The sequence below is a fragment of the Strigops habroptila genome, chromosome 6 (genome assembly GCF_004027225.2).
Source record: "Strigops habroptila isolate Jane chromosome 6, bStrHab1.2.pri, whole genome shotgun sequence".
In the NCBI taxonomy this organism is placed as follows: domain Eukaryota; kingdom Metazoa; phylum Chordata; class Aves; order Psittaciformes; family Psittacidae; genus Strigops; species Strigops habroptila.
Window position 1 is genome coordinate 34,881,885 of NC_044282.2, and position 26,258 is coordinate 34,908,142.

The following is a 26,258-nucleotide window of genomic DNA, read 5'->3' on the forward strand; positions in this document are numbered from 1 at the left end:
ACAGGTGAGTCATTTATTGTTCTCCAGCTCAAAGTTTTCACAAACAGTATCTTTCCTGTCTTTCTTTGCTCTTTCAGCATAGGCTGTAGTATGTTCCAAGTTTTTTTTGAATAGGACATCTAATGAAATGATGTAATTAGAGTGGTATCATAATCTGTGTGCACTTCAGAGATGGAACAGGTGTATGTAGGTGTAGAAATACACACATCCAGATGTCATTCCATATGCTGTGCAAAACCGAAAACATTGTAAACCAATTTCAAAATATAAATGCCATTGTGTATTGATACTGAATGGCTTCCCTTGAAAGATACAGTTTATTCTTTACAGTAATTTTCTCATTTGTAAATGTCAGTTTAGAGACCGCTATCTTAAATTGTAACATAAATATACTGAGGGGAAAAAAAAAGGCATTATGGAATTAAAAAGGAGAAAAAACGTTAAGGCAAATTAAATTATTATTGACAGTTTCTAAAGACTTTGACATATACTGTGTTTTCATCATTTTCTTCGAGTATGACTCGAAGAATAAACTTGATAATCTTACTTTGGTTTTCTTTCTGTTCTGTAATCACTGATCTCCATGCAATAAAAATTTCCAGATATATCGAAGGGCCACGAATGGCTTTTCTGTAAATTGAATAGTCCTAGAGGGCTCTGTAGTCTGCTGCCTTTAACTGTGATGCATCAGAAACCTCAAGCATATGATTAAAGTTTGATTTTCAGAAAAGTACTTGGAAAATGAAGGATTTAATTGATTGTTTTGCTGCGTGCGCGTGAACATCAAGAAGTTGAAGATGTGCTTGTATGTTTTCTTTGTTGAAGCCATAATTCACAGGCCTACATGTTCAGAATATCTACCTTTATCAAAAATTAATGATAAGTCATCAGCGTAACAGCTATGGTTAAAGCTCATGACTAGAACTTTGATGTTTTGCTTTAATTATTAATTTTGCCACAGATGTTAAACTTGCTTATCATTAGTTTTTGTCAATAGAGGGATGGACTATGGAAAGTACTCTTTTAAGCTCTTTCTGTTCCATATGCAAGTACAATGCAATGTACTAAATGAAAATCAAATCTTTAGCAGGAATAGGAATTGGAAAACTCTCACTTCAGTGGTGTAGTTCTGATCGTTTAATTGGACTTACTCCAGTTTCACATCAGTGTAATTACATGTAGATGTTGCTTTGTTGTGTATTTTCTATTTTTGTAATAATGCGTTGATATTCAATTGTATTTGGTGTGAAAACATAAATATTTTTCTCTGAATTCCTAGGCTGCTGTGGGAAATACAGATGAACCTTAAGGTACAAGTGTTCTGAAGCTATCTTCAGTAATGAAGCAGGTGTGAAAGACATCTCCCATTTGCCAAGTGAAACAATGACGACAAAATCAACAGTTCACATGTTAGTGTGCTTTCTTCAGCTATGTGTTGTAAATGGGCAGGTAATATGTGAGAGGCAAATGACCACGGAATGGCGAGTGGAACCAAAACCTAGTATAATAAAATGGACACCAAGGGAAAACGTATGCTCAGACTTTTACACTGAATGCTGGAATACGAATAAAAGTATTACTGGGGAAATCTCAGAAGAACAAAACCTCAGTATCCCTCAGATATGCCCCTTACAGCTTCAGTTAGGTGATAGTCTCTTCATCTCCTCCGAGCCATCGTTTCAGTCCTTCGGAATGAATTTAGTAAATGTCTCAAAGGAAGAATTTATTAACTGCCCTAAAGCTGGTTTTCTTAAAGAACAGTTGATTTTTGTTTGTCAGATAAAAGGAATGCACCAAGTTGACCCTAACTGGCTTGGTGTTGGAACTCACTACTTTGCAGAACTTCATAAGAGAGGCCCACTACTGTGCAACATGGGCCTCCGTCTGAATGTAACTGTGAAACAGCAGTTTTGTCAACAGTCTCCAAGTGCACCATTATGCTCTGGGCATGGAAAATGTCTAAGCCACATTTGGGAAAAAGCATATAATTGCCATTGTTTCTCACAGTATTCTGGAAGATTCTGCCAGAAGTTTGATGTATGCTCCATGAAACCTTGCCACAACAATGCATCCTGCACTGAGAAAACAGAACTTTCTGGAGATTCCTATAAATGCACGTGTCCTCCAAAATTCTCAGGTATTTATTTTCCCCTCTAGGAAGAAATGTTACGTAGATAATGCATTTTCCTTAATTGATGATAAAACATTGAGAACAGAATTAGCAAGGTTTTTGTATAATTTGGTTACCCATTGCCACTACTACACCTGCACTGAGGAGACTGTGCAGTTATTTGAAGACAGTTTGTAGTTGCTTACATTCATGTCTGCATTGTGGGGAAAACCAGACTAAGTTCTTATCATGCTTCTTTTCCACTTACATAAGTAACTACTTCTGAACTTACAGAAGTAACAGATGGTTTTTATTGGTTTGTTCAGCAGTTCAAGTTCCTGCACCAAAAAACATAAAGCATTTGGAGTAAGCTCCTCAAAAAATAGGTACTCATACTGCTGAGAAATAGCAAACGTTTTTGTTGAAATGAGCATTTCATTCAACCTGCCACAAAACTTCCCTTTTCAGTTTAAAGAACTTTTAAATTATATTAGAGGGGTTTTAGAAAACAAAATTTGTTTTCAATTTCAAAGTCAAAGATTTAATTAGGAGGACAAGCAAACCAAAATACTGTTATCTTCCAGATTGTTTTTCATAGCAAAGTTATTTCAAACGTAGTTTGCTAAACATACTGTTATCACCAAATTAAGAAAGTTCACCTGATTCTATCCTGGAAATATTGCAGTACTTACCCAAAACCCATTGGAGAAACTGAATCTGAGTTTGGGATTGGACTACCAGAGCGTATAGTATGATTAGATACGTTCTTAACGGGGAATGAAGAAAATTATGGGTATATTGTTCCTGCTGCATTTAGAACAATGGAGTTTGGGAATCCTTTACAAAGTATCAGAAATATCCGTTCATACCATGAAAAGGATTGTTGTGGCTCTTTCTGTGCTTGTGGAGCAGAATTCCAGCAATGTTCCTTTGATGGACGACGCTTCTGTGCTCTCACAATAGTGATGCTATGCTATGAAACACAGCTGACAAGTCAGGAATGAGTGAGGCTGTGTTGCATAAAGTTTGCTGTAATTTATTTTTAATTGCTTTTCAAACTGCATAATAATTAAATTGCTAATGCATTTGCAAAAAGAAGATTATGCAGGTATGATTAAGTCAATATTATGAGAAGAATATTTTTATAATTATTTGAAGTTCAGTAAAATAGTGGAAAATATTAGTATGCAATACGTTTCCTGTTTTCCGAGGGCTGTGTAAAATGCTTTGAAATGGATATCATCAAAAAGTATTTGGTACTACTTTAATTCAAATTAATGGAGAGATTCACAATCCTGTTAAAAGCAATCATCACTCTTAATGTTATCAACACACAATGCTTAAAATATTCTGTTAGTCTATATGAGACAGCATTGTCTAATGCCATAATTTTGTACTGGCAATACTGGTACAGTAAATCAGATGTATGTGAACAAGAAAAACTAGGAGATTAAGCCACACTGTATTATGAATGTGGCTACACAAGAATAAGGGAGGAAAAGTGTGCCTCCCATAATATAAAGTCTATTAGAAATCTGAAAAATTGAAGTGTGAATAGTGTCATAGCAACAATCCAAGTGGCAAGCATAATTATATGGTACTTAGATCCATATGTTGTAATAGCATAAACAACATATAATTGAAATTGTAATTTCCAGAAAGCTGCATTTTAAGAAAAATTCAGTCAAACTGGAGCCCACATGAAAACATGTTTTGTTCACAATGCTGGAAGAAACTGTAAGCTAGATTCATGTAAAAAAGAAGCATACTACAGTGCTAATAGCACTTCTGCATTTTAAGGTGTATGTTGATTTGTAACTATATGGCAGATGAGGTTGAACACAGTAGCAGCAGCTGTATATCTTTCTGCCTTGCTTTAGAACTTCAGTGATTTTGGTGAAAACTAGCAACCAACATTAGCACAAATACGTATCTATCCATCCACCTATTAAAATAATGTTTTATTTTACGTATAAATTTGACATTTCAGAAAAAAAAATAAAATTCATAATTCCTTTTAAATAGGTAAAAATTGTACAGAAATAGTTGGACAGTGCCAGCCACCTACATGTTTCAATGGTAACTGCAGCAATGTTACTCCAAATACGTTTATTTGTGAATGTGACAAGGGCTTTACAGGTAAGAAACACCTCTGTTTCCTGTCTTACGATAGTGATTTCCTGTGTTGTAGTAATAGCGTGACTTTTGCTTTATTAAAAGTTATTTTAGATTATTATTGCACAGTTTGCAATTTCCTCCTTTTTTTTTATATATATAGCTTTTGTAAAATAAATCCAACTTCAGTGTGACTATTGTAAAACACTTACATACTAAAGTAAAACTGTATGAATGATGGAGGCTTTTCATAATTGAATCCCATCCATGAGTACCTTCTCCTTTTGGCAGTATGACAAAGGAAGACTCATAATCACTAACTCACTTGTTCTCAAGTATAGAGTTAGCAAGAATAGGATCAGAAGCTCTTGCTGGATGATTTAGAATGATCATGACACCTTTATTCATGATTTCAGCATCCTTTTTACACATATGCTAGAAAAATAAGATGGAAATAATTTAAGGAGTCAGGAGCCTCATGATTGAGTGCTGTGTCTTGATTAAAAAACCTCCAACTTTCAGAAGCTAATCCATTTGCTTCTGATATATTGGACAAGTAAGATGTTGTCATGAGAAAAGCTTGAATCAGAAAATGTATCTAAAGCCATCCTATTGTAAGCACTTTTTCGTGGAGGTCAGGATAACAGTCAGACTTAAAATACCATTCTTGTGCTTCATAGCAGAGATTCACTATACTGGTATAAGAGAAGTAGCAATACATACAACAACATACTTTTAAGAGTGAGCAAAGTATAAAGCTAGCACTTGAATATTCAAGGACAGTAAAACTTTTCAAAATGTCTTTTCTTGGAAGCATCAGTAATCCCTGACAACCACAAAATATAAACAAAACACTACACTGAGATACAGAGTTAAAAATAAAAACAAAAGAAAGAAGGCAAAAAAAGGCATAAGGGAGTTAGAGGGATCCAAGAACCAATAAGAACCCATCTTCGTGTTCATAGTGAAAGACTGAACAATCTTGTTAACATTCGTGTGTAGAACTATAATTTTAAAATGGGATAGACATGCTTAATTCTAAATTCCTAGTAAATTTGTTTTATATTAATTTCCTTTTCCTCACTTTCCTTCACTGTAGAGGGCATCATGGTCACCATCATTCAGAGAAAACTGAAAAAAGGAAAATAATCTTTTTTTTTCCCAAGCATGGCAAGTCCATTAGTAAAATTTTCTAGAACTAGCTTTTCCCCCACATATGGGCTGTATCTTTTTAAAACACTTTCACTCTTGTCCCTTTCAGCCAAATTGTGCGGGCACATTGCTTTTGAAATTTCCCCCACAGAAATCTTCTGTATCCTTGCAGTTTTGACCTAATGAGGGAGAGGAGTGTAAAAGACAGCAGGATCCCCTTCCAGAAACTATAATCCCAAACACATAATGACATTAAACTGTTCAATACACTCAACTCCAGTGGATAGCAGCAGTCATTGCAATCTACTCTCCAGGTAGCTGGTAAGGATGGCAACGGAGAAAAGGAGACTATGAGTGTGAATTAGCTCCCTTTTTTATTCTCCAATTAGCTAGAAGAAAATGGAGAATCCTTTCTTGTTTCTAAGCATAGTGTAAGTATCACAGGAGGAGAAGGCAGACTTTCAGGAATTTACCTCTTTTTTTCCTGCTTTGATACAAATTACCTCAGGTCCTGCTTTAACAGGAAATTATGTAGTACATCTGCATACCTCGCAACAGGACTGATTGACTAGCAGACAGTATAATTTTGCAATTATTTTCTGACCAAATATGGTTGGTTTAAGTCTATATTTCTTCCTGTGATCCTATGTAAAAGTGTTTGCTAGCACTAAGGCAATTTCAAGAATAGTTGCCGAAAAAAATCCAACCCCTGTGAAACCCATTTTTCTATGAAAAGAGACATTTTTCTATTGTTGTATTATCTTGGCTGTATTGTGTTCTCAGACAAGATGAATTATGTAATTATGAATCTTGTATCTCGAATGCTATTCAAAGTGTGTGAAGATGGCAGCAAATTCAAAACATTGCTTTGATATTGAACTTGTGCACAGAAGATGCAAACATTAATACCAAGACTGTGCAAATGGTGTTTCAGAGTTGATAAACTTTGACATATCTTTATTCCAAAATAAGGTAGGACACTGGCAGTAACCAGTTCATGTGATCTGAGGGAAAGTACAAGGTATTCTTGTTACTATAAATTGTTGGCATGTAAATAAAATGTTATTTTTATTTATTTATAATTATTATTATTTACAAGTATTTATTAAAAACAAGTAAAGGTTACTTTGTCCAAGTTGTGATCATGATGACAGAATGGATCTATTGGACTAGCAGTGAATATGTTCATGTCAGTTATATATTTTTATTTTTTATTAATTGTTCATTCACTGAGCTCTCAAAACTCTTTCCTGAAAGAACATTTTTAGCATAACTTAATAACAAACCACTAACAGTAGGCATGCTGTTATTCTTATGATTGAATACTCCAGTTAATACCAGAATTTGCACCCTTAGACTTACTAAGGAATTTTTAAAGGAAGGGGATCTGGGCGAAATGAGGACAGGGTGAGTGTAGAGAGCAAGGAGGAGTAAAATAGTGTGGTAGGGTGTGAGCAGTAGCTGGTCAGCATACCTGTCTGACTAAGCCCTGAACTGAATCACTCTAGTCTGTCCAGTCTTACTAAATCCTTTCTTAACTCTCTTTCCATGTAGTCTCACCCTCTCCCTGTCTGTGAGTGCTGTAAGGTCTAGATGCCAGAAACTGGAGACATGAAAGTGACTGAGTTAGGGGTCTGCAGCTGGAGTTAGACCACTGGCAATAAGGGTCCTAATGTCTGTGGTGCCAGCAGCTAGAGTAAATGAGCATCTGGGCATTAGCAGCTGCAGGGAGACCACAGCTGATGTGATTGTGTATCTGCAGTGAGTGAATTCAGTGCTAGTGACTGGCATCAGACCTTGGGTTATTGTGATTCCTGTGCTTCGTGCCAACTGCAGAACGTGAGAGTCCCAGAATTGGCAAGTGCAGCGGGAACTAAGTGTGATAGGGCCCATGTGCCTGGGCATGAGCTGGTCCAGTAAGACCGGAATGTTTATATTTCCCCCTCACCTTGTGTGTATGTGTGTGCATGCCTGTTTGTGCATGTGTAATTCATTAGTAGACAAGCTGGACTACGTGGTGAGAGGAGGCCCAGGGTTTGGGCATTGATATTAGATGACCCACACTACTGTTCAAGGCATCCACGAATGTGTCTGTCTTTTGGAACAAGAGAGTAAGGGACTGTGCCTTCACTAGCAAACCGCAATCCTGTTCAGTCAGAGAGGAGGACTGGGGTTTGACTGTGTGTATGTTTTATGTGAGTTCTGGTAGCATTAGATGTGGATGGTGTTAAAGGCAGTGCCCTCTCTCTGGGCACTTTATGTAGCTGGCTGTGTTAGTGTCCTTTGCATGTGTGGTGGACACATGTATACCATATGTGTCTGGTATACATATTCATGTTTGCTACTGGTTGAGCCTGCAAGCAGGAAAACTGGTTGAGCCTGCAAACAGCTTTCCTGCAAACAGGAAAGCAAACAGTTCATTAGCCTAGGACAGAGGGACTCCCAGGTCCCTAGGTGCACTGGGCTGGGCTCCAGAAGTTGGGAAGGAGGCTCCTCAGGCCCCAGAGTTCACCAGAGGAGATACCTTTGATACATCGCCTAACAAAAAGGATATTTTGGGAATTCTTATGGATGTCGTGATCCTGTTCTGAAGATGCACAGATAATTAATGTGACTCATTCACAACCTACAGGAAATAGCAATATCTTAACTACCTCTCTAATGGTAGTGCTTAGTGTATTTACCCTAAATAGTGTTTGGTGGATTACGAGCAGTGGTTTTCCATTTGAATATGTTTTGTTGAATCTGGGGGGACCTCTTACTTCTTAGGTACGAATATGGGAGGTAAGAGAAGTGGTTAAAAACCAATCCTCTGTAGAGCACTTGAGATTATTAGTTTTTTTCTCATATTCCTGCAAGGGAGACCTAAGTTTCCTGCCTTCCCCAATGGCCCAATTAGCCTCTTTACAGGTCATAATGAGTTCTCTCCTCACTTGTGAGATAGGAGATACTATAAGAATGAGGTGGTTTTCCTTGGAGCTACTTTGCTAGAGCTTCCATCATCCAAGTGCTTTAGTTTAAAATGGTGTGTTTGCTTAATCAGTGAATTACAGCCAGAGTACTTTGAAAAAAGTCATAATTGTGAAGGGACTTCACTATATATGTGTGGAGAGAAGAATCTGTTTGTGCAGTTAGTGTTTTAACATCCTAATAGTTCAATTTGTCTAATACTAGCACAGCCCAAATTAACACCCAAAGCCTTATTAATAATACCTCTAAAAATATTATAGAAAACCACCTTCCTACTGTGTATTTTTCACTGTGATATTATGCTCAGCTTTCCACTCTCCTCTTGTTCCAAGAGCAATACATAAATCTCCCTCAAGAAGAGGGAGTGAGATTTGCAGCAAGTCATCAGAATCCTGAGGTCTTCGTCAGACATTTATGCTGAAAGTTTCTCTCCTGTCAGCCAAGGGTGCATCTCAACCTACTTTTACATGTTTTCATATCATTATCTCCTTCCTTTTCCCATGCTGCCAGCTGCACCCTGGCAGTGGTCCCCAGCTGCTCCCCACAAAGGGCTGTGGTTTCTCAGGCAGTGATGGAGGTTCAGATGGGATCACCACCTCCCCAGAGGAGCCATTCTCAGAGGTGAAGCTGGAGCAGGGGAGCCAGCAGTCACTGTGCCCAAACACAGGGATTAAAACAAACTAGACTAGTCCTGAGCCCTTGCACTGTCAGGTCATCACAAAGGTCAGCCTGAAGAGATGTTCCTGTTACAGAATTTGTTTTTTATTTTTTAGTGTTCCTCTAGAGGAAGAGAAGAGGGTAATTAGAGATTATGTTTTTCCAGGATACTTTAATCTCATTTGTGATTTTCGCTGAGTTTTTTGTTTTGTTTCGAACTGACTGGCTAAGGTTTAATAAAACAGTTCATCAAGGATGACAGTTTCCTCAGAGAAAGCTGTAGATTGTGGGGATTATGATCCTTAGTTGTAAAAACATCCTGTAAAATATTCCCTGATTACTGCTCACTGTCCCAATGAAGAAAGTATGGTCAAGTTTTTTGGCCATTTGTATGAATGACACTGATGAAATAGCCTTAGTACTTCTAGTGTTAAGGAAGAAAATGCGTATTGTATTTGGAGTTTTAATGAAGTGATGATGACTTTTTTAATTGCATTACTTCATGTATATTTCATGCTTGTTTCAAAAGTACCATAAAATCTGTGACAGCATGTCCAGAATAGGAGTTTGTTTTTCTCCCGTGGTCCAGCATCACAAAAATATCTATTTTTATTATAACATATTTTAAGATAATTCTAGCTGATTCTTTTTCTTTGCCCTTTCTACAGCTTATTTTTAAGCTACTTTTAAAACAGTTTAAAGTAGAAATTCCGAAGTTAATAGTCTTCCTTAGCATCCTTTGTTACATTTAGCCTCTGTTATAAATTATCACTCAGTAGATACTTCGTTTCACTGTGCTTTCACCATGGTCCACAAGCAGTACTTGTCCTCACTTTCTTTGTATTGCAGTGAAGCAACTTAATGACAGATGAAAATGATCAAATAATTGAGAGACTCAGCTCTTCTCCAGAATACATGCCTATTTTATGCCAGAGACCATAATATGTGTCAGTCACGTAGGACCCAGGTGTGAAAATAAATCTCCCTGTTCTTTGATCTAACTACTATATATGTTTCTTTAGTTGCTTTAAATTCAGGGACAGCAGGTTCACAACATTTCACTTGCATCATGTTTGAGTAGGGTACCTTAATTAAGTCTGTGTTTTCTATGGGCTTGTGAGGCCCTGAAGAGACTAATTCAGCAACGAAGGAATATTCTAGTTTAAGAGTTAAGGTAAATGCTCTTAAGTTAGGTCATGAGAATATGTGATGGGACTTTATGTTTTGAGGCTATAATTTACAAACATGATACAGATCAACTTAACTTAGTAATAAATACATATACATATGTCGAAACATATGCAAATGACATGAATTAGTTTGTCTGACCTAGTAGATTTAAGTTTTCTTCAATATGCTCTCCTTGGCATGCTTCCATTTCACACTTCGGTAGTCTGTCTTTCAAAAACTTCTTATGACTTTCGCTAATTTTCCTGCATCACACAGATTTTTTTGCCTTTCTTAATAGAAAAACGTCGTTGGTTTATAAGTAAGTTTCATATTCATTGAGCATGTCAACTCAATGTTAAGTATACTCAATCAATATAATAACTGAATATATATCTGACACCGCTTTACAATAGGCAAGTATAATTACTCTGGGGCAACACCAGACGTATGTTTCTTGTAGTTCACTGTTAATTACTAAACAGAGTAGCTTCAAACTCTGAGCAGCTCAGTGATCCTTTTAAAGGAGTTTGCTAACTTGCACTCAAGTTTCCCTATTATTAACGGTATGTCAGGGCAAATTCCAGTGACCTTTCCCAAGGTTAAATGTAAATCAGCACCTTAGGGACTCACTTGTACATTCCACTGACACTCTAATCCAATATGTCAATTAGTAAGTCTTCAGTAAAATGAATTGTAAAAAATTATTTCAAAAAATTGGAAAGAGTCACTGACCATGAGATGAATAACAGTACTTATTTCTACAGTAAAAAGTAGAAATTGCCCTATTATAAGAAAAGTAAGACTGTCAGCTCAAAAATAAGTCAAAAGTACACAGCAGTGTTCAAACATTTCTGGGTGCTATACAGCTTGTAAGTATATTGCATATAAGATGTTTGGGGATGTATGCTTGAGCTGTGATGAAGTGAACAATTTGGCTAATGAAATGCAGGGCAGAATACTAAAAGGTGACTCAATAAAATGCTTTTTTTCCTTGTCTTTTCAGTTTTACAAAAGCACATTGTCAATATTAGTAGCATTGTAATCTTAAAAATTTGAATTAAACAAAGTTTGTTTATCTGGGTTAGTAAAAAGATCTTAATGCCAACATGGTGATTTGAAACTTTATTTTTTAGATTTTTACAAATAAAATGCTTCCTACATAATAAAACCAACCCAAACCAGTAGAACTGGTCTAATAGCTGCTTTATTTTAAAGGAAAATAATGGTAAAGTTGCTTTTTATTACTTCCTCAAAATTCATTCACAAAGATTCACAAATTCCTTTTCAGCTGAAAATGGTAGGGATATGAAGACCACATCCATGCATGCATAGAGCTACTAACCATTACCACACAATTATGTAAGTTTAGGTGTCTGAACCTGAGAAATGAACTTACCCATGGCATTCCTCCACAGGGTAAAACCTTACTTCCTCAGAGCAATTTCCTCAGAGCAATTGATCTTAACTTAGATCTTACCCCTAATTCTAAGAAGTGCCTAGATATTTAGCTAACATGTATTTTCTTGTGTCATAGATATTGAAACTTAGGTAATAATCCTAACCGTATTAATGAAAACAGAACCTTTTTCTCATGCTTGGTCTCCTCTTAAGTAGTACATTTAAAATGACTAGAATTTTAAAAAGAAATAAGCTTTCATTCCCACCTTTTCCACATTGCTAACTGGACATGATTAACATTCTTTATTAAAAAAACCCCTACATACATTGCATTTTCATTGTTTTTGTTCAGGTGTCTGCATACGAACATTGCAATATTCTGAAGTTACTGCCACTGTAGCTGAAATAGTTCATAGCTGAATTTGTAATTTTATGGAAGTATGAATATTTAATTGTTTGCTTTTTAAAGATTTAAATCTTGGAAAAGGAAATGTAATCTTCAAAAAATATTTTCGTTGTAAGAATCTATTATAATGGTGAATTAACCATTTTACTTTATAAGAATGTGTATGCTCTCTGCAAAGTTATACAGAGTTCTCCAACTAGCCTGTAATGTATTTTTAGCTAAAAGCATTTTTAGGATTCCAGGTTTAAATTTTCATTTTAAGTGTCCCAGCTGTAAATTGTATTATATGGAAAAATCCCACAAAACCTTTACATGCAGTATTACAAAGGTAATTTTTACTGAATTTCTGTAATCCCCGCTGCCTCAAGGGAGGTAAATTTAAAATGGCAGTAATGACGATCAGATATGATTTTGCCCTCAAATACAAATTTTCTTATATTAGCCTCATTGGAGACATCAGAACCCTGGACACTTCAATTCCAGAGTACAGGTGTGAAGCAGAAGGGATGGGTTTATCTTTGGATCCAGCAACTTTCTATCTCTCTACCAGGCCTAAGGTGACTAGTGATAATGAACAGCTTACAGCTGGTACCACTGGCAGCAGGGGTCACTGGGAAATGGATCCTTACAGGCCTGCAAAACTAGGGGAAGAGCAGATTTGTGTAATGCCACACATCTAAAAGTAGATTTCCAGTAAGTGAAGACTAGTAGAAAATGAAGTGTGGAGTACCAGATCAGGAAAGAGATGAAAATCTGTGTTCAGTGCTGATTTACAAGATATCCTACATGGATAACGTGGAAAACTGGTAAGAGATAAATATACTGATTTGACAGGGTCAGTAATACAGACTAGAAAGAAGACACTGAAGAGTTGGAGTTGTTACTGGATAGTGAGAGAAAGTAGAGCTGGAAACAACAAATATGGATGTTACTGTAGTCAGCATGGTTTCTGTAAAAAGAAGTGCTGCGTCACTTGTCTGCTGAAATTCTGCAAGCTCATCATTAAACATATGGAAAAAGGAAATGCAGTGAGTGTAATAGCTCTGATTTTTCAAGAAAAAACCCCCAGCCCTTCATAGGTGGTCCACTTGAAACAAACAGAACAAGATGAAACGCCAAGCAACAACAAAGTTATGTGGAACTGGAGGAAAGGATTAAAAGCCAGTTAAAGAACAAGAAACAAAGGATAGGAGTTAATGCTCATTATTTCAGGAAAGAGGGAAGTCAGTCATACTTTACCCAAAGACTAACACTGTCTGATTTTATTCACTATCTTTAACAATGATCTGGAGAAGGGAATGAACAGTGATACTCTCCAGTAGTCTACAGACAAAATCATGCTCTTTCAATCTTCTTGGGATCTAGGGGGAATTAAGCCCTCCTCCACTCAGATGCTCATCCCCAGTTCCTGGGGAAATCAGGAGGAAATCCATCTTTGATTATATATTGTTGGAGCAAGTCCAGAGGAGTTGGAGCAAGTCCAGAGGAGGGCCACGAGGGTGTTAAGGGGGCTCGAGCACTTTCTGTGTGAAGACAGGCTGAGAAAGTTGGGGCTTTTCAGCCTGGAGAAGAGAAGGCTGCGTGGAGACCTCAGCAATATCTGAAAGGGGCCTATAAGGTTGCCGGAGAGGGACTCTTCATTAGGGACTGTAGTGACAGGACAAAGGGTAATGGTTTTAAACTAAAACAGGGGAAGTTCATGTTAGATACTGGGAAGAAGTTCTTTACTGTGAGGGTGGTGAGGCACTGGAATAGGTTGCCCAAAGAAGTGGTAAATGCTCCATCCCTGGCAGTGTTCAAGGCCAGGTTGGACAGAGCCTTGGGCAACATGGTCTAGTGGGAGATGTTCCTGCCTCTCTTATGTGGGTTGGAACTAGATGATCTTGGGATCTGTGCCAACCCTAACCATTCTATGATTCTGTATACACGCAATACTGATTTTTTAGCAAGGCCTTGGGAGATGTAAGCACATGTAAGTGTTCATAAAAGGAAAAAAAGAAAATTAGTGCTATCTCTATGTGCAGGTAGTTCTTCTACTTGCTTGTGTACAAAAAAGTAACAGTTATAGAAGAAGTTAAATGTTACATTTTTATATATAGGTAATACAAGGAGCTACAAAATTCTTTTTCATTGAGATGCTGTTAAAATAGATTTTACAAGCTTAAATTTACTAGGAATGTAATTTAGGTTGATGTATGTCAAATTGATGTTCCTTTCATTTCAGACATTTGTGTATTAAGAGAATTTGTCTGTTTTATAATCAGACTTAACCTGCTTTCCATTGTCTGTGAATTAATACAAGGTAAATTTTACGGTTTCACAGCTGTAGTCCTGCACTATAAATGCATTAAAAACCCCCCACAACAAACAAGCAAAAAAAACCCAAACATCATAACTGCATGAATATGGGACATTGATTACCACAGAATCTATTTTTGGTTAGCCTTTTATTTGATAGGACCAGATCCTAAGTCTTGGGAAAATTTTTATAAGACAAAAGTTCCTGTTTATCTCATCTTCACATAGTCATTTAATCAAATATTTTAATGCATTCAAACAAATTGTAGAAAGATCTGTCGTAATGTTGCCTCTAGTTGAAGTAAAGACAACTGCAGTAGCAAAAGTGAAAATTCTGGAGAAAAATAAACACTTCCACAGTGTTTTGAGTTTTAAAGCACATTAGGTATATTGTTAAAATTTTGTTCCATAGTAATTTAGAGATTCTTATAGCCTCAGTGTTCTTGGATTTCTGTATTAACATTCAAAGGTAGTATTCATGCAAAGGCATAGTAAGGTTGGGTCTATTTTACTTTCACTTTCTCAGTCCCATTGTTTTCTTCAGATGCTTAACATAGCTGTTCATAACAGTTTTCTCTTTACAAATCTGTCTGCTCATTTTAATCTGAATGCAACTGTAGTTCACTTTCTGCTTAAGACAATAATGGTAGGAAGCAATTCTTAAGGACCCATGTTAAGAATACAAATTTCTATTCAAAGAAGCTTGGAGATAAGTGCAGAGGTGGGTTGTGTAGGATGGAAATAGAATTTCTGCCTGAATTTTCACATGATTGCTCTGAATAGAGAGAAAAATGAACCTTATATTGTAGAGTCCAGGGTCTGCAGTAGTTTTTATCTAAGCAATATAAGCATAGTCTTTTGACAAGGGGTATAATGATAAAAGCTCTAAGCTACAGTCAGAGTGTGTTTACAGTTTACAGAATCCATGAAGACCCATGATACTTCAGTCTTACAGGAAGATTTACGGTGGAGGGTGAACCAAGTGGGATGTAACATTTGAAAAGTGTAGTAAGGCATCAGGACTAAAAACCAAGACACACTGACTCTCATGTCTATTTGATGAAGTAACAGGCTGAAAATGCTCATGACTTAAGTAGCATGAGGCAATATTGATACCAAAGACATGTGACAAGTTTTTTGTCTTTTCTTGAAAATTAATTTATAATTGATACAGATTAAAAGAAGTTCAAAAGAACTTTGGATAGATAGACCTATTAGTGACATGCTCACTTTCCTTCAGGTCCTAGCACTTAAATTGCACTGATGCATATATCTTGATGAAATGATACAGATTCTGACCCTTGCAATACAAAAAACCGTTACAGCTCAACAGCCTTTTGATATTTCAGGGAGGCATAATCATGACTAGACAAGCCAAATCCACCTGTTATCAGCAGGAGGTATTATAAGGCACACTGCCTTACAGTCAGTAAGAACAACAGCAGCTTAAGCACTAAACAGTTCCCAGGCAGACAATGACCGATGTTTTAAAGCAGTCAAAGCACAAGTCTTGAGAATCGACATGGTTTAATAGAATCAAGGGATGAGTGACTTACTATGAATGCCACATCATGCAGATGTTGTAAAAGGTCCCAGCATGTAGGCATATGCCATGTAGAAACCCAGTTGTCTTATTGATCATACATACTGAATATTATCAGCTGAAGGACAAGTGCTGGAGGAAGGAAAGAAGGAATGGAGGGAGAGAAAGGAGAGGGGGAGGAAAAGAAAGGAAGAAAAGTGAAGGAGAAAGGAAAAGAAAGGAGTGAAGGAGAGGAGAGAAGGAAGAAATTGGAGGGTGGGTGGGAAGAAAAGATTAGGCAATTTCTAAGAGGCCTCACTATGGTGTCAAAGCTGACTGCAAGCTAATGATACACATCTGCTCATCAGAACATTTTGTTGTTTGCTTTGTCATGCTGTAACATCTGAAGATTTGTATAATGAGGTACGTTTTGCAGTCCTCAAAAATCCTGGGAAGAATTTATGTTCCTAAGAACCCCACAGTCCCAGTCAGACAAGTGGCTGAAGAACCTTAGCACATGTAACAACTGGTAATGATTGCAGTATCCTAGTTTCAGTAATTATGACTTCATAGAATTATACATCTAATTAGTTAATTTCACATCTTTCTATCTCACTTGTGAATTACTGTGTTGCAAGTGCACTTGAGTGTGAAAAAGATCTGTTTTTTTTATGGAAGAGATAAAATGGATTTAATATAACTAATAAGGCCAGGCACATTTACCATTTTGTGCTTTAAATCCTCTAAAAATCTCATTTTTCTTGTGTCTTCTTCTGCATCCTGCTAGTTCAGGTATCCGTTTTCAATGTAGAAAATATGTCGTCTATACTGAAAGAGCTATTTCATTTGACACTGGTGGTGTGCTTTGGACTAAACTACGTATTTAAATGATATTATTCATCCACTGATTGTAAATAGTTTCATTCATGTGATTTAAAAAAGGTATGTGTTGATAAAGACCATGAGTTCTCAAAAACAAGAAGTGGAAGAATATGGTTAATATCTCAATATTCTTGACAACTATACAATTAACACTTATCACTTGTCTTCTGGAAAACAGATCTTCTTGAAGAAACCTTACCTTATGTTTATGTACTAAATTTAGAACTTTGGAAAATAACAGCATCTGTAAAGTGCTAAAATAGATAGCAGTAAGTAAAAGGTACAAACGATACTGATTGACATTTCAGATGTAGGCATAAATAATTAACTTGTGTTATTATTGTTCCTCACCTGATCATATCAGTTTCCATGTATGACAGAAAACATGAGATCAACATTCGTGAGCATTTTAAAAGTGGAAAATTGTTAACAGTGGTGCTGCAGGGAATGCAGCTACGGTTTTTATATAGAACAATACAATCACATAGAACTGGGAGAAAAGATACCATCATCTTCGCAAAGAGCTTTCACGCTTGGAAAAGATATAAAATTATCATAGAAAAACAGAAGAGGGCAAGATAGTAGGATCCGTCCCCTTCGGGGCATTTAGCTAAATTTATCATCATAGAGGGTGTCTGTCGCAAGCTGCTGGCAGTGGAGGGGCTGCCGGGTGGCCTTTGTGAGGAGGGGCTGGGGCTGCTCTGTGCTGGACACAACCGGTTCCAGTCACATCCAGCCCACCCACTGCAGGGCATGGCTGAGCCCCGCAGCCAAGGTGAGGGTGCCTCAGGGGAGAACGTGTAAGAAATAGCAAAGTGCTGCACAAGCAGTGAGGAGTGAAGGAAAACAACCCTGTGAACAAGAAGGGCGGAGGAGGAGGGCTCCAGGCGCTGAATCAGAGATTCTCCTGCAGCCCATTGAGAGGCTGTGGTGGAGAAGGTATTTCCCTGCAGAGTGTACAGGAGTCTGGAGTGGAGTGAAACTGGGTCTGGGGAAGGGGGGAAGAAAGGTGTAGTTTTAAGGTTCATCTTTGTTTTCACCACCTAAATCTATTTTAATTATTAATAAATTAAACTTATTTTGCCCAGGTTGAATCTGGTTTGCCCACAGCACTAGTTGGTAAGCAGTCTCCTTGTTCTCATCTCAATCCACAAGCTTTCTCATTCCTGTTGTTCTTCCTATTTTCAGGCCCTGTTGTGTTGAGGAGGGACAGTGAACAAGCAACAGGGTGGGCATTTGTCCTTAGCCAGTTTAAACCACCACAATCATACCAATGTTTTTATCGTGTTCTTAAATATTTTCACAGATAGAGACTTCATCATCTCCCAAGCCATTCTGTTCTGTCCGCATCATTAAAAGTTTTCTTAACAACTGATCTAATTTTTTTTACAAAGTTACATTTAGTGCTGTGACTTCAACATAGCAGGACCTGTCTTCCCTATTTGCAAGCCTTTGATGTACCTGAAGATGGTTATAGCTTTTAACTTAAGTTTATAATCTTCTCTTCCTTAGTCTAGACTACCCCAAATATATTAATCTCTTTGCTATTTCCTAGGTGCTTTGTACCAGGTTTATTCTGGGGCCTGATAGTGAACTGAATCTTCTATAATTCTTTGTTTTCTCTTTTGTTTTCTTTCCTCTCTGAAATTAGGCATTACACTTAAATCTATTATTTCAATGAAATGAGCTCATAAGCTAGGCAGGGGCCTAAAGACAGTTACATTTTTTTTGCAAAAGTGTATAATTCGCTACAGTGTAATAGAACCTACTTAAATATTATTTCAGATTAAAAACGTAAACCAGTCAAGTAAAAAACAACCTGTTTCTTTGTTCTATCAGGAATGAAGACACAAAACATAAACAGGAAGGTTAGCTCTGAATATAATGTTTTCCTTCTAATAAACAAAGGAGTTGCACCATGAAGAGTATAGGTACATTAATATTTTTGGTGTATTGAGGAAAGACAATGACAGATAGAAAATCCCCAGATGCTTTTAATTCTTTTGAAGAAGGTAGAACTAGCTGCATAATTTTGCATAATAAGCTAATTCTTACTTAACTCAGATATTATATCTAGTTTAAATAGGCAGTTGTTAAATATGGGTGTCCAAACCAAACAGAGTCAGAAATGCTTCAGGCTAAATAAAATTTCTTTTAATGATAATAGAACAGTGCATAGATATGTAGCAATGCATAGTAGAATTCCACAGTGATCAGATCTGCATATCCAGTTCTGAAACATGGCATCTGCAGAATCAGTTCTTTTTAATGTAGTCTTGTGTACACTACAAAGGCACTTCAGCCATGCTGTGAGTTATGGGCAGCTTCATTAGCTTGTTACACAATTTTATATCAGTAATTGGCCATTTGTGTGCATTACATTGCTGTCTGATAAGTTTCAGTACTTTCAAAGCCTCTATGCTGACATCTTAGGAACCTCTGCTGCAGTCTTTTGGTTCCTAACTTTTACATACCTGTCTAGTCTGCATGGCTCACAGTGCCAAACACTGGTTTTTAAAGTGTGTCACTGTATATATATCACTTTCTCAACTAATTATTATTAATATTGAGTAACTATTAGATTTTTTGTTACAGTTTTAAATGTGTTTTTTTCAGAATATAGCACATAATAATATGAAGTCAATGGAGACCTACATTTTGAGCTTACTTAGTCTGCCCTAGATTTCTTTGTCTCTTCATTGACAGCAAAGACATTTACAGAAAACAAGCTATTGACTTGCATTTCTCAGTTAAATGCATAAGATATGATAGAGAAATTCTGTGGTTTTTATTTCATTGGCGAAGAGAAAGGGGATAAGTCAGAGAGTATAAACAAATGGGGAAATAGGGAATAAGAAAATGTTTAGATGTTAATTACAGTTATTAATTTTAGCTCATTGTTCCAACATCTGCTGCGTGCATCAGGGTATTCATATATGAAGTAGCCAGTTCTGTATAATATTTTTTTAAGGGAAAGGTACGTGGTGCTTTTCTTATAGCTGCAAAGCACACTGCTGTAATAACGTTTATTTGATAAAATACATCTGAAGTATGACAAGCAGTAGAAAACAGCAAGAGCACTTCTACATCCTTCCATAGGACCAGAAGGGAGCATGTGTTTTCTTAACAGTCCTGTACAGCTACATTATCCAGAACAATGTTCAGTTTCATATTATACATGTAATCAGTGAAGAAATAAGATTTAGAGCCAAGACTTAATAGTAACTTTTTATATCATAGAATCATAAAATGGTTAGGGTTAGAAAAGGGACCTTAAAGGTCCAACCACCCTGCCATGAGCAGGGACACATTCTATTAGACTAAGTTGCTCAAAGTCCCGTCCAGCCTGGCCTTGAACACTTTCTGGAATGGGGTAGCCACAACTTCTGTGGGCAACTTGTTCTAGCATTTCACCACCCTTATAGTGAAGAATTATTTCCTAATATCTAACACAGATCTACCCTCTTTCAGTTTAAAGCTATTCCTGCTTGTACTATCACTACATGTCCCTGTAAAAAGTCTGGAGAGCCAGATTTCTTGTAGGCCTCTTTAGGTACTGGAAGGCTGCTCTAAGGTCTCTCCTGAGCTTTCTCTTTTTGAGGCTGAACCCTCTTTAATCCTGACCCATAGTGCAGAGCTGTATGCACTCCATCTGCTTATTGACATAGAGGGTGACAACTCACCCTTGTCTCCCCAGCCTCTCTTTCCTGTAGAGCCTGTATGCTTCCGTCCTGACACTCCAGTCACAGGAGCCCCACCCCTCCCCCTATAACTTAAGAAGAGAGGTTGACACAACAAAAAAGAACATAGGTGGAGGAATGGCAGAAAAAGTAAAAAACAGGAAAAGGAGATGTTACTATTAAACTGAATTGCATGATTGTGAGACTTCATGGAAGGGTAGGCTCAGAAGGTGGAGTTAGCTAAGAGACTGAATGGAAATGAGGGATTAGGGAAAGACATTTTAAATGTAGTCCTTTGTATTTAAAGAAAAAATAATTGAAAACAAATGAAGAGATAAAATAATGGAAAATAAGGGGAATGGGAGGTGTTGAAATAAAAACAGAGCCATTATTTGCAAAAAGCCAATAGTGAGTGTGAGGGAGTCTACAGTAGCCAAAGAGGCTGAGGAATGACAGACAGCTAAAATGTGACATTCTTTGTTACCCATAAGCCACAGCAAATACTAAGAACAAAAGAGCTGTACCCCAGCACAGTGGTGGGCCTGGAATGGAGACATGCCAAAGGCTCCATTAAGCCCACAAAACATATCACTGTTCATTTTCGTGGAAGTGATTAGACACTGGGGTGATGGATGAATAGGCAGATAGGTAGATAATACAACAAGCAAAGATTGCTCATAGTTTGACTGTCATTATTCATATTCAGCAATCATAGTTGGATTGGTGAAGACAAAGCATACATTGCAATGTATTGGGTTAATATTGATGAAAACATGGCAATGTAATATTTCTTCTTAGTTCTGCCTGTGCTGCCATTTTACTTAGAGGGTTATAAATTACATTTACTGGGAGAAAAAACCACAAGGTGATTTGAAGAGTTAAGTATAGACAGCATACTGAAGTCACACAAACTCTTACAAAGCAAATATTGAAAATAATAGTAATTCTAGAAAGAAGACAAATACTATAGGAAATAATAAAAGTGTCACAGTTAATAAAGTTACTGCCACTCTGAACAGCAGACTGTTTCAAATTCTCAACATTAAGCAAGCAACAGATTTTAAAAGAAAAATAGTTTGAAATCAAATCCATGGTTTGTGAGCAAAAACAAAAAGGCAGATGTTACTGTTTCAGTGTTGTGATAATAATGGCTTTTGAGATCCATACGGGCAAGGAAAAAAGAAAAAGTAAGAATGTCATGAAATTGAAAAGATGTTTCAATAGATATTGTTGCTTTTTTTCCCTATTTTTTATTTTATTTTTTAATTTCAATTCAGTAGCTTATATTAATTCTGGCTCTAATTCCAGTTATTGTTGTACTAAGGATTGTGCAAACAAAAATCTCTCTTCTCCAAATACTTCATGACTGAAATATCATGTCAGCTGAATTCTAGAAAACTGAAGCTCCAAAGTCATTCATTAGAAAACTCTAGGAGAAAAGAGTACAGCTCAGATGCCATACATAAATCCTTGCTTATTTACTGGATAAGTGTAACCATAGTGGAATTGTGTGTGTGTAAATGACTAGCATAGTATGTATTGCATTATTGTGTCCTAATATAATAAGACAGGACATACAAACAGAAAATGACTGATTAACCAAAATCAGATGTCATGAAAAGGGATATTTTTTGATAGCACACTGCAAAAAAAGCAACATGCAACAAGAGAAGTTACAGTATCTGACTCCTTACTTGTTCAGAAAGATGAGTTTTAGTGGCCCTTTGCTGGACTCTCTCCAGTGCATCCATCTCTCTCTTATACTGGGAAGCCCAGAACGGACACAGTACTCCAGGTGTGGCCTTAGTACCAGTGCTGAATGGAGGGGAAGGATCACTTCCCTCAGTCTGCTGGCAATTCCTGAATATAGCCCAGGATAACATTAGCCTTTGTGGCAAAAGAAATGTTGCTGGTGTTTGTTCAGCTTGTTGTCCAGGAGGACTCGCAGGTCCTTCTCTGCAGAGCTGCTTTCCAGCAGATCCATCGCCCAGCATGTACTGGTGCTTGTGGTTATTCCTCCCCAGGTACAGGATTTGGCACTTCCCCTTGTTGAACATCATGAGGTTCATGTCAGCCCATTTCTCAATCCTGTTGAGGTCCCTCTGGGTGGCACCACAACCCCATGTGTGTCAGCCATTCCCATTTTCCTGTTTTATGCAAACTTGCTGAAGGTACACTCTGGGCCATCAGTCAGAGCAGTCAGATTAATGAAGATGTTGAACAGGACTGGACCCACTATTGACCGATGGGGTACACCGTTGGTTTCTGGCTTCCAGGTGGACTTCATGCAAGGGATCATCTCCATCTGGGCCTTGTTCATTCGGTTTTCAGTTCACCTTACTGTCTGCTCATCCAGCCCATACTTCATCTGACTTTTCATGAGGATCTCATGGGGGAGATAGTGCCAAAAGCCTTACTAATGTCAAGGTAGACAATATATGCTGCTCTCCTCTCATCTACCAAGCCAGTCATTTCATTGTAGATGGTTGTCAGGTTGGCCAAAGGTTCCCCTTTGTGAATCCATGCTGATTACTCCTAATCACCTTCTTGTCCTTCATACGCCTGGAAATATTTTCTGGTAGTAGCTGCTCTATTGCTTTCATAAGAACTGAGGTGCGGCTGACCAGCCTATAGTTCCCCAGGTCTTCTGTCTTACTCTTCTTGAAGATAGGAGCAATTCAATTGCTCAGCATCCACTGACTGATGCCCAGCTCATCCCCAAGCAGTGATTGGTCCCTTCCAGATGACTCCCCCCAGTTTATTTACTGGGCATGATGTGGTGTGGTATAGAATATCCCTTCAGCTAGTTTGGGTCAGGTGTCCTGTCTCTTCTCCCTCCCAGCTTTTTGTGCCCCTCCTCACTGGCAGAGCATGAGAGACTGAAAAGTCCTTGATCAGGATAACTGCTACTTAGCAACAACTAAAACATTGGTGTGTTACCAGCATTATTCTCAGATTAAAGCCAAACCGCAGCACAGTACCAGCTACTAGGAAGAAAAATAACTCTATCGCAGCTGAAACCAAGATATCATGTTATTCTCTGCTGTGTGCATTTCCGCACAGGTACTTCAAAGAAACACCCCAGCATGTTGATTTCCCAAAAAGGGTCTGTTTTTCTTTCTTCACAGTAATGCTTCATAGGCACTAACTTGCTTTCAAGCAAGGAGGTGATCCTGCTTAAGCCACATTTCATTGGTTTTGCATTCCCTTTCATTCACATCACTGTGGACACTTGTGAAACCTGTCACTCACAGGGCTGCTGGTAACTCTTCCCGTTTGTTTTTAGCTTAAAGCCCTCCTTACCAAGTTAGCCATCTTACTGGCAATAATACCTTTGCCCTGACAATTCCAATGGATCCCACCTCTCCTGGAATGTAACTTGTCCATTGTTATAGAAGTGGATGTGCAACATAGTGCTTTCAAGAGGGCATGGGACTCCATAGCCCAGGAAGTCCTTTTAGTTAGTTCATGTATTCCTGTGAAGCAACTCCAGCCTGCATGTATCAATGGAAATTTGTCAGTTGCCTGCATTTATGGCAGCTAAACAACTGGAAAAGAACTACTCATACTGGTATGACTTTCATTTATTTTAGGACCTCCACTGCAAATTTATGCCACCAAGTAGTATTACATTTTCAGTACAATGCGCTCCTGTTAATACTATCAATTCAGCTCAATATCATTCTCCTATGAGTCCTCCATGAATACTAACTGGAAAAAGGAAGTCTGAAAGGCAGTTAAAATGATTTGAGAGAAAGAAATACTGAAAAAGAAAACTAAATTATACAACCAAAGAAAACTAATGACTCTGCTGTGGAAGAATCCAAGGATTGTGAAGAACTTGATGCTGTACAATAAACTAAGGATTATTTTAGAGTTTATTAATCTTTTTTAAAGAAGCACAAAATAAATGAAGATCCTTGGTTAAAATATAGAAGAAAGAAATTAATAATAACAGAAGGTTAACATGATAATCTAGTTGCTATGGTGACCATAAGATGTAAAAGGAAATAGTGTCACTGCTGACTTTCTACATAGTAGTAAAATAAATAAGTTATTTCTTCACAGGAGAGACTCTGTATCATATCCATAAATTGTAATGAGGTTAGTTAGCTCTTCAAAAGCCTTCACACCAAGCTACCCATTGGCTGCTGTATGCCAAAGAAAATAACATGGGAGCAGCATAGATGATAACGAGGTAAATATTCTCCTAATGTGAACATATGTTATTTCACTTGGAGTCATGCCCGCAAATTAATCCTGTGCTGCCTTTCTTCACGTAGTAAGTCAGACTCACAAAACCGACTTTAAATCACATCATCAATGTCCAGGCAGAAATGATATCCAGGCAGAAAGGTAGTGGTTATATTTGCTTACCTTATTTGACTGCAGCATACAGGTTACTAGGCTTTTCCAGAGCATTTGAAAAAATACATCTTTAAACTAAAAATGGGACCAGTCCACAAATACTTTGTTCACAAAAATTAGGTGGTTTGGTCTGCATTTCACTGACACAACTGTAAATTTTACTCATTCTGAATAAAATAAGCCTTTTTCTCCTCCCTACCCCCCAAGTTCTGCACTGCCAGAATTCAATCAGAATATCGTAAATCTCAAAATGTTGCCTGTGTTTCTTTAGATAAATGGGCTTTCCAGGAATGTTTTTACAGAGATGTTACTCACTCAATGTGGGAAGATTCAGCTTTGTGGCTTCCTCTTGAGAAATTAGTCTAATTTTTGTAGCTACTGTAATTTGTAGTCATAGTGATTTATTTTCTAGCCAGTTAGTACAATAAATGCCATAAAAGTACTTTGTACTCTTTACTGCACTTTCAGTGGTGTCTTTTGTCCATTGTTCCTAGTTTTTCCTTGAAGGCCTTGGCAATATCAATATAGCTTTTCTGACTCAGCAAGTTACCTTTAGCTTTGCATATTGTAGTGGTACTGCTGCCAGTCCAGTGAAGATTTAGCTTGAGTGCGTACATGTATTTTTTCATCAGCTTTTCAGCCATTAATGTATGTGTTATCTGGCCAATGAAAATATGTTTGAGCAATCTATTATCTGACATACAAGGACATGCAGTGATACTACAAGGGGTAATGGTAGATTTAGATTAGATATAAGGAAGAAGTTTTTTACTGTGAGGGTGATGAGGCACTGGCACAGCTTGCCCAGAGAAGTTGGGGATGCCCCATCCCTGGCAGTGTTCAAGGCCAGGTTAGATGGGGCTTTCAGCAACCCGGTCTAGTGGAAAGTGTCCCTGCTTTAAGGTCCCTTCCAACCCAAACTATTACATGGTTCTAAGATTCAGATGCCTTGACCAGTGTATTTGTGCTTAAAGTATCACACAGCTGTGCTGCTAATCTCAATATTCAAAACTGTATTCTGTCACTTTATATAAACAGAATTATTCAGACTCATGCGGACAGTATTGAAATGTTTATTCTGATGACTGCAAGTTTCTTAACTTCTGCACGTTACATTAAACTGGCTTTGAAAGATTAAGAGAACACACTTTCATTCAAAATATTTTATTTCTTCTTGATACAGAGATGAGTTTTTTATGTCCCAAAACAGAACGTGAATTCATCCGTATTGTCATCCATGTATATTTTATCAGCTGTATTGTCAACTTAGCTAATTTCTCCCACAGATTTTTGCATTATTCAGTGGTAATGCATAGATATAACTGACTTTTCAGCATCTTCTAGCTCTTCAGTGTTGTGAAGCTGGATGAGGACCTTAATTTCCTTTATGATGATGTGCAGGCTTAGTTGCTTGTTCTTATGATCAAAAGAGTTGATGATATAGGGCATATGTCCTAATATGTGCATAATCATTGGCAAAGAACAGCCCACGGTACAGCAATTATATAAATTTTGATTTGGCACAACATC

General features: G+C 37.4%; 1 protein-coding gene across 1 annotated transcript in view; it reads left to right on the plus strand.

Annotated features, from left to right (window-relative positions):
* The first annotated feature begins 1,349 nt into the window (after nt 1-1,349).
* The window catches only part of EYS (eyes shut homolog), a 797,046-nt gene continuing 772,137 nt past the window's right edge, over nt 1,350-26,258 (plus strand). The window contains exons 1-2 of the mRNA XM_030490420.1: nt 1,350-2,137; nt 4,136-4,249. Coding sequence (XP_030346280.1) covers nt 1,384-2,137; nt 4,136-4,249 — 868 coding nt within the window. The 5' untranslated portion in view covers nt 1,350-1,383. The remainder of the gene's footprint in view (nt 2,138-4,135; nt 4,250-26,258) is intronic.